This window comes from Hydra vulgaris, chromosome 12, assembly GCF_038396675.1.
Source record: "Hydra vulgaris chromosome 12, alternate assembly HydraT2T_AEP".
In the NCBI taxonomy this organism is placed as follows: Eukaryota; Metazoa; Cnidaria; class Hydrozoa; order Anthoathecata; family Hydridae; genus Hydra; species Hydra vulgaris.
In genome coordinates, this window is record NC_088931.1 from 37109240 (window position 1) to 37124099 (window position 14860).

The following is a 14860-nucleotide window of genomic DNA, read 5'->3' on the forward strand; positions in this document are numbered from 1 at the left end:
GAAATTTTTTTTGCTATATTATTATTTTTTTGTTACAAATATATAAGCAAAATTGAAAAAATTGAAAAATTTATTACGCTAAGAGGAGGTCTTAAACCCCCCAAAACAACACTGATGACAGCGCACTTAACCACTGAGCTATCAAAGAAATGCATTAAGAAAAACAAATTCAATTATATATGAAGAAAAACAAATCTAATTAAAAGTCTCTTATAAGCTCTACGTATGCGGAAAAGGTGCACATGGTAATTTTTTTGCTCATAAAGTTTTTTTTTCAGAACAAAATTATTTTACTAAAAAATATTAAAGTAAATAAGGAATAGGTATAGAAATAATCCATGTGGAATAGATATGTATAGAAATGGCAGGTTTGGTAAAGACCCGTATTTTACGGATCCGGAATGCTAGGATATATAAGGAAAAAGTATAAAAAAGATTTGATGCATGTTTTTCACCACCCAATTGATATGGTACAAACTTCAAACAGTCTGCAATATATTTTCATGCATTATGTTTTTTTTTTTAAATATCAGATAACTGCATCTAAATAAAAACATCTTTAAAGTAATGTATTATTACATTTTACAAGTATTAATATACTTCACATTGTTCACAAGTGAATGTGAGCATTAGGTGATCAATAGTAAGAAAAATAACTACTTATTACTGATCCATGTCTAATTTACTTATCATTTATTATAATTTACTGATCCATGTTTACTTCATTATTGTCCAAAAACCCTTTTGGGGTTTTTATCTTGGACATATATATTTACTTTATATATCTACTATAGTGTATATAGATAAAAAATTGTTACTTGTTTTTCCTACCTTCATAGCATACAACATTTTCAGAAAATGAAGAAAAAACACCAAACCCTCAGTCAATGTAGTGACACTGCCTTGCAGCAGCAGGTTATAAGGTAGTCAATGCATGTACTGAAACCCCTGGCAGTAGGGTATTTCAGTTTGACGTTAGACTGTAGACCATGAATGCGTGTTTAAATTTTATTTAAACACGCATTCAAAGTTATCGGAAATTAACTGTATATATATATGTATATAAATTTATATATATATATATATATATATATATATATATATATATATATATATATATATATATATATATATATATATATATACAAATTTATATACATACAGTTATTTTTCGATAAGTCATACCTGGGGGGACTAAACTAAACAAATGTTCAACTTAAGTGATGTATAACTTGATAAATTTAATTAAGAAAGCAATAAACAACAACAATGGACAATGGATATCTTAATTAAGACCTGAAAAATCAGATATGAATACAACTGAGAGGATAGAGTTAGTAGACAAGCCAATCTAGACTTGTCTATATAAATGTGGTTTGATACTTAACCAGCATATTAAAGTATACCTGTTTAATTCATTTTGTCACACATTTCTTTGAGCTGCTCCCACCAATTCTAGAATGTTCTTTCACTAATCAGAAAAATACAAATAAGTATCTGGAACAGTCACATTAGACTAAATAAATAAATTTCAAAATGAGTTTACAAATTTACAATAAAGTTGCAAAATGACTTTAAAATAAAGCTATGATATTTGTCCTAACTATTTGGTATTGTTAATTATCAAATCTTATTTACAAGCTATTTAAAAGTTATTTAAAAACTTATTAAACTAAGTTATTAAACTCTTGATATTGTAAGTCTTGTCTTGAAGTTTTGATATTGTAGGTTTTATTTTGTAACATAGTCTTGATTTTGTGGTTTATTCAGTAAGCACATGAAAAAAGAAAGAATTATTAGGAGTTGCTAACAGCATGTTCAAATTAGAGCTGAGATTTCTTAAAAACAGACTTCAAAACAGCAAAAAAAAATCGATAAAAAGAAAGTTAGGGAGGTTTATACTAACTATTGTTGAATTTTGAAATTTATTTAACAATTTGTCAACTAAGTAACTTGATGATTTAGATAATAGTGTGTGTAAAAAAAATTGTTAGCTGTGTCTGTAAAATTCAGAAAGCTGTGTCATGAATGGTACAATACTAACATTTACATGACAGTTATATATGATGGGAGAGTAGAAAAAGTTAGTTTAAAATAGAAGACATAACATACACCATTTGTTACTTGCATAATGTTTATATAATTATATATGCATTTTATAACCAAAAAGCGTTTTATTTAAACTCCATTACAGTTGAACAGCTTGGCGTTAACAATATTAAAAGAAAAAACATGTCTTTCTTTAAAGATCTTTATTTACTGGCTCTTCTTCCTCTACCTGAGTATTATATGCATATGACATAACAAAGTAGATATATTTAAAGTTGACTTTATTGCATATTTGGATCTTACAATATTGAAGCCTACGTTTCCTAGTTTACTTTTTGCTTTTTTAATTATAAGCTTTATATCTTCATTCTGTTCTATTACTCAAATCATCTTTATTTAATAATGTGGCAAAATTTACAAACAAATTCGGTAAACAAAAATATTATGTTACAAAGTAACTAAAACTAAACGCTGAATTAAGGTTGAAATTTTTAATGTTGAACTTAGGATGAAATAACTTTGAAATTTTGATTGTTATTTATATGTGATATATATATATATATATATATATATATATATATATATATATATATATATATATATATATATATATATATATATATATATATATATATATATATATATATATATATATATATGTATGTATATATATGTTAGTAAGAATTTCTTAATACAATTAATAATTTATTATTAGAAATTATTGCTGGATTATGGTTACCAGCATCATCAGCACGTAAAAATTATACAAAAAATTTTGTTTTTGTAACGTTAGAAACAGTTTAAAAGTAATTGATGTCAGCAGTTGAGTGGCTTCTTTCTTGCTTACATAAAAATATAAAAAACGGAGTCCAAAATTTAGTTTTCACTAACTGCCCGTTATCTAAATTAATTCCGCCATTTAAAGGTGAACATAGATACCTCTGTATTTCAAGAGCTTCATGTACTTTTCGATTAAATTTTTTTGTTTCAACTTGAATTGTTTTTATGTTTTCCTACTTTATTTCTTTTTAGCAAAACTTATTATGGGTTGCTATTACAGACTGGTAATGTTTTCCATCGTTTAAACTTTTTAGATGTTGTTGAGTTTGAGTCCTAATTTCAAAGTTTTGTTTCGCCTACTTATCTTTTTGAGCATTTGCATTTAATAAAATAAGTTCTGGGTTGACTTTTATGTGGCAATTTAGTTTTGTTTTTTGAGCTTAGTAATGTTCTTAAATTTGGATTTGATTTGAAGATTACTCTATAATCAGCTTTCCAAAATATTTTCCTTAGTTTTGGGGATAGTGATGGTATCCATGGTAACAATACAGTAGGGAGGTTAAGAGAATCTGATTGAATTATCAGTCTGCAATAGCCTCCCATAATAAGTTTTGCTCACAAGAAATAAAGTGGGAAAACGTAAAAACAATTAAAGTTGAAACAAAAAAATTTGATCGAAAAGTGCGCGAAGCTCTTGAAATACAAAATACAATGAAGTACCAATGTTCACCTTTAAATGGTGGAATTAATTTAGATAACGGACAGTTTGTGAAAACTAAATTTTGGACTCCATTCTTTACATTTTTGTGTAAGCAAGAAAGTAGTCACTCAACTGCTGACGTCAGTTAATTTTAAACTGTTTCTAATATTACAAAAAAATATTTTTTGTATAATTTTTACGAGCTGATGATGCTGGTAACCATAGCTATAATTTCTAATAATAAATTATTAGTAGTATTAAGAGAATTCATATCAATTGATGTTTTCTTACTAATATAACATATACTTTAATACACATGTCAACACTAAAGATATATATATATATAAAATTTGTCATTAAAAATTTATGATAAATTACACTGTCAGCATCACTCTGACATGATTAACTTGTTTGGTCATATTGGGCTTTTCCGCACTATTTATAAACTTTCCTTAATTTTAAGGTCCCTTTTTATATATATAAATTACACATCAGAGAGAAATTTGAAGTGCCTCAATATGCAGTTCTTCATCGTTTTGACAGACTTGCTGTTATTTTTTCTGGAATCTCAACTGAATTTCTAAAAGAAAAGATTTTTGAATTTTAAAAATTAAAATTAGGAGCAGCTTGCTCACAAAGTAAAGAATATATTCCCCTTTCAAATTGCTAATACAAAGCGCCAATCAAGTTTTGAATAAAACTTACTTGCTGTGATACAAATGTCAGAAACATTGGATGTATTCAAGCTACTGCCTTTGCTTTAAAAGTTTTAAAACCTTAAAATTTAAAAACCTTATTAGAAAGAAACCTTACCATGCTTGCAGACATCTTTTTTATAAGATTATCATTAAAGAAGTCAGGGAGTTTGTTAAGCATAGGTCTCCTTATCATGCTGTGTTTAATAGCATAGGTCTCCTTATCATGCTGTGTTTAATAGCATACAAACATTCACACAAAAAAGTTCAATTCTATGTAGGTTTTATGTAAAATTATTTTTATAAATTACATTGTGAAATTTTTAACAGAAAATGTGCAGAAAATATGCAGTTCTTCAGAAAGTTTCACTTGTGTAACAACATTTTATTACTTTTATCAAAAAAAAAGTTTTTAGTGAGCGATGTTCTGTCAATTAGAAGCGTTTAATACATAAGAATATTAGGGGTGTGGAAAGGATACATACATATATATATATATATATATATATATATATATATATATATATATATATATATATATATATATATATATATATATATATATATATATATAGATATATATATATAGATATATATATATATATATATAGATAGATATATATAATAAAGTTCTAATTGTTTAACTAGTTTAGTTTAACTAGAAGTTTTCTTATCATTCATTTTGGAGTAAACTATTTTTTATTACAAATGAATTAGTGAATTGGTTTCAAAAAAGTCAATATTTTCAGTAATATTAAAAAGGGTTTGGAAAAATGAATTTATAAAAATTTTGCTGTTTTTTATTGTGTGGTCTGTGTGTGTGTTAGGCCATCCATTAAGTATTTGAATTCTTAATATTCAAATATATTTGCATGTTTTTTGACTATTTGATATTTTTTTCAAAATACTCAAATAATTTTTACAATGTTGCAGCAAAGCTTTGCATGTTAAGCTTTGCAGCAAAGTAAAACATGATATGAGAATTAATCTGCATAATATATAAATACTTGAATAATTTAAAAAAAGGTAATATGCAAAATATCCACCTAAATATTAGAATTAATATATATATATATATTTTTTTTAAACATCTTCCCTTCCAACAAGGCTCCAAGCAGCCACTAATTAAAGTTGGAAGTTACTGTAAGAGAAAAGATGAAGGTTGTAGAGCAAGATAACGATTGACGGACGATTTAAAAGATTGCAAATTATATGAATCAGGAAAGCAAGATGAAGGAAGCGAATTCCAAAGAACTGATGTTCGAGGAAAAAAACTAGACGAATAAGCGTTTTTGGAGCACTTAGGAACAGTCACAGAAAAAGGATGACACTTAATTGAATGACGAGTAACACGAGAATGAATTTTAGTAGATGGCACAAGAGACGCTAGCTCTTTAGAGCAGTGCCCATTATAGTATTTGTAGAAAAGAGAAAGAGAAGCAACATTACGACGATGTGATAATGGTTGGAGGTTGGCTGCAAGAGCAGGTCCAACTATGTTTACAATGCGTTTTTGCACCTTGTCTAAAAGAGAAAGGACATCATTAGAAGATCCGCCCCAGATATGGCAACAGTATTCCATACAAGGCCGGATTTGAGATTTATTGAGATAGAGAATAGAATCCAGAGAAAGAAAGTGGCGAGCTCGATAAAGAGATGCAACCTTAGCAGATGCTAATTTTTCAACCGATTTGATATATGGTTTCCAAGAAAGATCGGAAGTAAGAGTTAATCCTAGAAGATGAAGAGTAGGTGACTCATCGAGTACATCACCGTTCATAAATATAGGAAGATCTAAATTATTGCAATAACGATTGGCTGAAAAAAATTGAGTTTTATCTGAATTAAAGTTCACCAGCCACTGTGAGCCCCATGCTGTAGCAGAAGTGAGATCCTTTTCAAGCTCAAATGCCCCCTCCAGGCAATCAGAGGGTGTTGGTTTCTTATCACGACAAGAATAAATGGTAGTATCATCAGCAAACAATGCCACCTTAGATGTGAGAATATCTGGAAGATCGTTAATGTAAATTAAAAAGAGTATAGGGCCAAGGATAGAACCTTGAGGAACCCCTGAAGTTACAGAATAAGAAGAAGAGTGTTGTCCATCGAGGACAACTTTTATGCTACGATTGGAAAGGAAGGATTCAATGATCTTAAAGGTGTTGCCGGATACACCATAAGAAGAAAGCTTATGGAGAAGACCAGCATATGAGTGTGTTATTATTAGAAATGACCAGCATATGAGTGTGTTATTATTAGAAATGACCAGCATATGAGTGTGTTATTATTAGAAATAATTTAAAAATATAAAATACAAAAAAAAATTTGATGTGAAGAAATGCAAATACATTAATGTATGGTTTTTTTTTTGTATGGCATTATTTTAGTTGATTTTTAAAATGTGGTCAGTTCTTTAAGTTGCTTATAAATATTTGTAAATTTATTAATTTGCTATACAAATGTTACACAACCAATACTTAAAATTGTTCCATAATTTTTATTTATTTAAATTAAAAAAACATTTTCAAGGCAGAAATTAAAGTTTGTGAGATTTTCTTATATAATTACATCTACAGTATTTTTTGTTTTAGCCATGTCTAAAAAACATGAGGTATGGAAGTTTTTTAAAAAAGACGGATGGAGAAGTTCAACTACTGCTATGGTTATGCATTTGAAGTTATGACATAGTATATTGATATGTATACATAGTATATTATGACATAGTATATCTAAATCAGGATCAAGTAAAAATTATAGAGAAAATAATATTCCTAAGAAAAAAGAAACAAAAATAAAGAAACAAGTGCTGTTTTTTATATTGATAAAAAATGAATATTCAAATGAAGAATTGTCAAAGGTGAGACTGTTGATGGTAATGGCGGTCACAGGAGTTAGCTAATCTCTAGCTATTGCTGGTTATGTGGAACAAAAAGGATATAAAATGACAAAAAGTTCAACAACTATTTCAACCTGTATCAACAGCTTTTTTTTGACAACAAAAAATTTTTGAAAAATTAAAAAATGAAAAGCATAAATTTGCAATCACAGCAGACGAATTGGGAGATTGCACTATTTTATGTTATGTAAATAACAGCTCATGTGCTCGGAATAGACTCAAATACAATTGAATGCTTTGTTCTGGATTTGAAGGAAATAGTTAAGCAGACAAATACAGAAACAACTAAACATTTGGTAAAAGCTACGTTGGCAGACTTAATGATTTTTTTTAAATCCCAAATGTTATTGCATCAACTAACCATGCAGCAGCAAAATAATATAACTTATAAATATCACTCGTTAAATAGTTTTGAGAGTATTAAAGGGAAAAGAGCTCTGGAAAGCACTCTTGTTAAGAAAAATTCATTTAGAAAATTTATTAAGATAATGTTGTCCAGACTGAAGCTGTAAAAAAAAAAATAGTCAAGGCTGTTACTTCAAACTGGAGAAATGTTATTGTTTATTCATCATCAGACAAATAAATATATTAGTGATAAATATAGTATAGTATTTGTAATGTGCAGTTGATTATTAGTTTAATATAAACAATGCTTTATTGAATCTACTAACATTAGATTATTTAAAAAATAGAAATTTTTTTTATGGGTTAGAAAGTTTATAATTTTATCAATTAGAAATATTTATTCCCTCATTCTGTCAATTACCAAATGAATTATTCAGATATCTAAACTTTGTTTCTTTCTTTAACAGCATTAATTGTCAAAACATTATTAATAAACATGAAATACCTGTATTGCCAGCTGGATTATTTTATTATCTGGTTAAATACCAGGTAGTAGTCCTATCCAGCTTGAATATCTGCCCAAATATCTCATCTGGAAGATATCTCATCTGGAACACTCCTATTTACCACCATTGCCGTCACAAACTTTTTTTTCATATCTTGTTTCAAAGTAAAGTCACTCTGCATGAATTCCATGGTCATAAAAATAATGAAAAGGATTGCTACGAGTTTTATAAATTTTGTGTAGGCTAGCTGTTCCATCACTAAAATAATAACATAACTTTAAATTTGAAAAGAAAGTTTTTAAATCTTCTAAATTTGTAATAAAAATGTATTTCACTGGTTATTTGCAGTGTGTTGCATACAGTCAGATATGCAATAGTTTGTAGGTTTGAGTTTATTTTCTGATTTTTTGAAGTAAATAACAAAAGGGTGCAGTGTTTCTTGGCTATTACTTCAATAAAATCCTCAGACTGCATCTTGTACTATAAAACTGTAGTTTACTACAAAATCTAGCAAAATAATAATTTACTTTCATATTAGGAAGGAATGAAGCCTATGTCTTTGAAATAAAATGGTGTGATCATAAGTTTTTAATTGTGGAAACAGTTTCTTTAATTTCTTGAAATGGATGATCAAAAGTTACTAAATTAATAGCATTCTTCTTTTTTAACCGCGTTTTGTACAGCGCTTTTTTAACCACGTTTTGTGCAGCACTTTTTTAACCAGTTTAAACAACAATTAATCTTCATATTTAAAAATATGTTTATTCTATATAATTATCACTATATCCTGTTTTTTTTGCATTTAATCTGATGGTTTTTTGCATTTAATCTGGCGGTTTCTCTTTATTATGATAAATAATTTTACTTTTATTACTTCATTTAATTTAACTTACAGAAATATCATTCATATAGATGAAAGTCCATTCAATCAGATTTTTATAATAGTTATCTCTATGAAATTCGTTTTTACCCCTAAACTTTTCTAAGTCCTTGTGAAGAGACAAATTCCTGTAGTATTCTTAATTTTCGAGAAAATTAAGAATACTACAGTAGGACAAAGAGCTTCAATCGGAAAAGAACGATTTATTAGAACGAATAAGGAATAGTTGCGAGCACAATACTGAACCTTTCAAACTTTGTGAGACACTGCAAATCTTTTCTTACGCAATGTGCTAATGGAGATGACATTAATAGAGAATGAAGTCGTATTTTTTAAAAGTTTGTTTTTTCGAACTTGTATGTTATGTATATACATATATAACATACATGTATATATATACATTATTGTTATTACTCAATGCTATTATACTATTTGTTACACATCTATATTTATTTTTAACTGGAATATTTAGAATATTTTTTATTACTAATCATTTAATATTTCATAACATGCATTAAAAAAATTTTAAAAAGGCTTTATTGAATGCAAAAAACTGCTAGATTAAATGAAAAAAAAACTACCGAATTGGTGCAAAAAACCACCAGATTAAATGTAAAAACCGGTATCTACGAGCCAACTCAGTTTTTTAATGTTATATCTACAATTGAAGATAGAAGTTGGCAGAGTAATAAATTTTTTTGTATCCTTATTTTTGCATCTCCCATTTGTCTTATATATAGGGTTCATCATTAGATTTAATGACATGGAACGACATGAATGAACCAGCTGTTTTTAATGGACCCGAAAACTCAATACACCGTGATGCAATACATTTTAATGATATTGAGCATAGAGAGGTTCACAACCTATATGGAATGATGTTTCATAAATCATCTTATGAAGGGCTATTAAAGCGAAGCAATGGCAAATTACGACCATTTGTGTTATCAAGATCTTTTTTTGCAGGCTCCCAAAGATATGATTTGTAAAAAAATCCTGTTTAAATAGTAATGTAATGTTCTTTTTTATTTTTTTACTAACATTATTTTTTTTCAGGTCCTATTTGGACTGGTGACAATCAATCGACATGGTTAGATCTTAAAGCATCAATACCAATGTTATTGTCATTGAATATAGCTGGAATGTGTTTTGTTGGAGGTTCATTTATTCTTTTTATAAAATTTGTGTAACTAATTTTTTTTTCAAATCTTTTTTAATTTAGAAAAAAAATTAGTTTTTTTTTCAATTTTTATTTTCAAAATAGTTTAAACAATTCTAGCTTGTATTAATGTTAGATTATTTAATGTTTTTCAGCTGATGTTGGTGGTTTTGTTGGCGATCCTAACCCAGAATTACTTATTCGCTGGTATCAAGTAAACTTTAGTTATAAATATAAAATTTCCATTTCTTGGAAAGAAAAAAAAAAAAAAATAGATAACATTATTTAACATAAATTAACATTAATTCTACATTTAATACTAGGCTGCTGCATTCCAACCTTTTTTTCGAGGCCATGCTAATCGTGGAACAAAGCGTCGGGAACCATGGCTTTTTGATAAAAAGACAGTTCATTTTATTAGAGCAGCTATACTGAGGCGTTATGCAATTCTCCCCTACATTTACACTCAAATGTGGATGTGTCATAAAAATGGTACAGCATTAATGAGGTAAAAAAATTGAATTAAATATTTTTTTTACCATTTTTAATTCAGATATTTTTTTATTTAGTTTTTTAAATTATTTTATTTTTATGCAGTATCCAGATATTTTAGGTTTTTAAATTATTTTACTTTTATAATGTATAATATTTAGGCCATTATGGATGGATTTTCCTGATTCTAGTCTATTTAGAGTTGAGGATCAGTATCTTTTTGGTGAGTTTTGAATCTTTCTTTAATTAAAAAAATTCTTAATAAACAAAAAATAGTTAGTACATAAAAATCAAATAAAGTTAAAAAGATACAATAATGTTTCATGCGAGAGAAAAAAAATACAAAAATGATTATTAATACAAATAGATAGTTTGTGATTATTAATTAAATGCTTTTAAACTAATCAAAAAAAAATATGTAGAAATAAAAATCAGCATATATTTGAAAAATGCAATGCATTGAATGTAAGTTTAGAATATAGTTTTTAACAATTTATGTTTAAAAAAAAAAAAAAGAAAAGAAATTCCTATATTATAAATAATTCAATATAAAATCATAAAGAAAAAAAAAAAGTAATTTTTTTAATTAATGTGATAAATGACTGATATTAGCAATTTCATATCATCATATTTAAAAATACATCACATGCTATACTTTTGAATTCACTTTCATCTGTATTTTAGTATATAACCACTTTCCGTTTGTACATACAACCCTTGGTTCAATTCCATCAATTTAAGATCAATTTAAGTTCTCTACAATAATATTTAGTATTTATAAAAATAGTTAACCATAAAAAAACTCGTTACACCACATTAAGGAATAACAGAATATCTGATTAAAATTGTTCAACCAACATTAAATAAAAGTATAACTAATTCAAGTAGTTTTGTCAGCAGTGCTAAAGAAGGGAAGGTGATAATGAAATTCAATTTTTATTTGATTCAGTTAATTTGTATCCATCCATACCAATTAATTAAACAAATCCTAATATTATTAACATATTGAATGATGAATTTGTATATTTAAAAGCTAGGACTAAATTAACTCTTGTAAACATTTTTTTAAATTTCAATTAGTTGTGGTTACAACCCTCTCTCAGGTTTTGTGGTTACAACCTTCTCTCATAACTCCGAAACAAGAACCTTGATGAACAAAGCTGCTGCACAGAGAAACAACTGATTGAACTTTCATTAAGCAAGTGTTTTTTTTATTGTAATCCGAATTTTACCTAATTTAGGTTCAATTGGTTTATCGTTGATGGTAATCATAGCTGAAGTATTTTTTGCAGATTATAGGAAAAAGAGCCCTTAATATAGCCTTTGTTGATTCATTCCAACCAATAATTTACAAAAGATATATTGATGATACTCATGCTCGCTTCAATTCAAAAGAAAAACAAGAATTGTTTCTTAAAACTTTAAATGAGAAAAACTCCTTCATAAAATATACTGTTAAACTTGAAAACAAAACAAAACGACTTAGTTTTTTAGATATTTGTATTACAAATACAATGAGCGGGTTTTATAAGTTTCAAGTACACTCTAAGTATTTCCGCATAGATTTCCACTTAAAGTTAAAATTTTGTCATAGATATCTTATCATAGATACCTTATCATTAGGGAATGATAAGGTATCTATGATATTCGAAATTAAATTTTTTCGGAATTCGGTCGAATTCCAAAAATATTTTAAGTTTTTTTATGTCTATAAATATTGTTATTTGTTGTATAAAAAATACTTTCTTTAAAATTAAAAATGGAACATTTATACCATACAATTATACCAAATTCAATTAGTACAGAAACATTCTAATATATTTACTATATCAAAATATATTTTTTAAATATATTTTGATATAGTAATATACTAGCGATATTTCACTGACCTATTGTGATCAGCGTCATCAGGTAATTACCTGATGACGTTGACCACAACATGTCAGCAAAATATTGTTAATATATTGTTATATCAAAATATATTTAAAGAATAGTTATACACTGCCTTTTTTATTGAAATCAATTTATATACTTATAAACATGTTAATCATTTTGTAGCTGAAGGACCAAGCAAATTAACCATTTATGATATAATCAAGTGTAATGAAGATAGAATTGATGCAAATCAACATCCTTTATTATTCTATTTAAAGTATCTACATAATAATACTGAACTTAATAGTAGTAGTGCCCTTTCGAGCCTGTTTGATACAGAACTCTTGGCAGCCATTAAATTTCCTCACAGAGTCATAAGTTAATTAAAAAATCAAAATAGCTCATTAAGTTTAATGAAAATCGCCACCTAAAAGAACTTAAGATCTCCTTCTTTTTTTAAAAAAATAAGTTTAGCATTGCGTAATTTCTGGGCGTTCCCTTTGCATTTTATAGTCTATAGTTTTTAATGGTCTAAGATCATCTTAATTCTGCCGTTTTTATAGCTTTGTGTACCAATGTTTGTAAGTGTAAACATCTTTAGCATATGTTGAGTTTGCAGGCAGTATATGGAACAATCGTGCATAATAATTCTATAAAAATGAGAAAACTTTTGAATTTTACAAGGCTCAATTTAATGGTCAGACATTGCCACACACCCCCGAACTGTGTTTGAGATCTGATTTGTGGGGGCAACCAACCATTGTTCATTTTTACTGAAAAAAGTAATGGCTTGTTGCCCTCCTCTAGCAGATCTCAAGAATGGTCTGAGGGGGGTTGATCTCCGACCGTTAAATTGATCCCTGATTTTATTTTAACAATTAAAAAACTTTTTTGCTATACTTTTTTTTGCTATAAATATTGCTATAATTATTATAGATATATACTATAATAAAAATTTTGCTATAAATACAGCAAGATTGAAAAATATTCAAAATTTATTAGGGGAGGTCTTTAATCCCCCAAAATGACACTTATGATAGCGCTATAAACCACTGAGCTATCAATGATTGGGTTTAGGAGATAAACAAACCTTATTATAAATCTCTTATAAGCTCTAGGTATGCGGAAAAGGTGCACATGTTAATTTTTTTGCTCTTAAAGCAATTTTTTGAAATAAATTATTTTATGTAAAAATATTGAAGTAAACAAATAATAATTATAGAAATGATCAGTGTGGAATAGATAATTATAGAAATAGTAGGTTTGATTGTTTTTTAATTCCAGTATAAAAGTTAATTCCATAACTGTTTGGAATGATATCTGATTAAAAGACTTTCTAGAGGATTTATTGCCTTTAGTTCCAACGGGTAAAGTTAACAGGTTCCCATCTTAAAAATAAAGTATAATTAAATAAAATATATTTTTAAACATACCCTTAACTAAATGCAAATGTTTCAAAAAAGTTAGCAGTTCAAATAAATGTTTTACAGTAAGTTATATAATTTAGAATATATAATATAGACTATGAATGTTTAAATCTTTTTTCAACATTTTTATAATGAAAATATCCATCTTGTTCTTAATTATGCCTGAAGCAACTTGCTCGCAAGATGTGATCAAGGCTTTCTGACAAATTAATTAGGTTCAAAGCAGCCTGACTAGAACAACAATTGTTATGACCTCCTAAAAAATAGAATTAACTCTTTAATAATTTAAACTTACAAAGCTTTAAAAAGATTTAAAAAAAAAGAAGCCAAAAATGGCTTTTCAAAATTTAAATTATTAACTCTTCTGATCGACTTTAGATTTGGTTTGTACTTGAAAAACACTTTTACAAATTTTAAGTTACTTAAAAAAAAAAAGTTTGAGGTGGTGTGATTTTAAACCTGATGGTCTTTATGGCTCACTGTGAGGGGAAGACATGACCCTATTTTATGTAATTTATATCTTGTTTTATTCTTTCTTTTTTTTCTTTTTTTCTTTTGTAAACCTAGTTATACCTTATTTTAGGTCATGATCTTCTTGTAAAGCCAGTTACTAAATGTGGACAAACTGTTTCAAAGATAATTTTACCTTCACAAACAGTATTTTTTATTAAATCGTATATATTTTGATAATATAATATTAAAATGTTTTATAACAAAATCAATTAACATTAGTTTCAAATAAAGTATAAAAAAAAACTCCTTAATTTAAAAACATTTAGATTTTTTAATTTGATAATATTGTTTAATTTATTATTATTTTTTATATATTATTCTCATAACCCTTTCATAACCAGACAAAATACAGTACAGTTATTGTAAGTGAAATGTTATGAATTTAAAAACTGTAAAATAAAAAATATTTCATAACCAGACAAAATACAGTACAGTTATTGTAAGTGAAATGTTATCATGAATTTAAAAACTATAAAATAAAAAATATTTCATAACCAGACAAAATACAGTACAGTTATTGTAAGTGAAATGTTATCATGGATT

At 26.9% G+C, this 14860-nt stretch overlaps 1 protein-coding gene across 3 annotated transcripts in view; it reads left to right on the forward strand.

The window, feature by feature from the left end:
* Positions 1-14860, forward strand: part of LOC100205837 (neutral alpha-glucosidase AB) — a 39068-nt gene that overhangs the window by 16326 nt on the left and 7882 nt on the right. For 2 of the 3 annotated variants that reach the window (XM_065813132.1, XM_065813133.1), the window contains exons 10-15: positions 9592-9831; positions 9907-10009; positions 10166-10224; positions 10334-10518; positions 10664-10725; positions 14388-14461. In XM_065813132.1, coding sequence (XP_065669204.1) covers positions 9592-9831; positions 9907-10009; positions 10166-10224; positions 10334-10518; positions 10664-10725; positions 14388-14461 — 723 coding nt within the window. The remainder of the gene's footprint in view (positions 1-9591; positions 9832-9906; positions 10010-10165; positions 10225-10333; positions 10519-10663; positions 10726-14387; positions 14462-14860) is intronic. The other variant, XR_010642404.1, reaches the window with a different exon arrangement.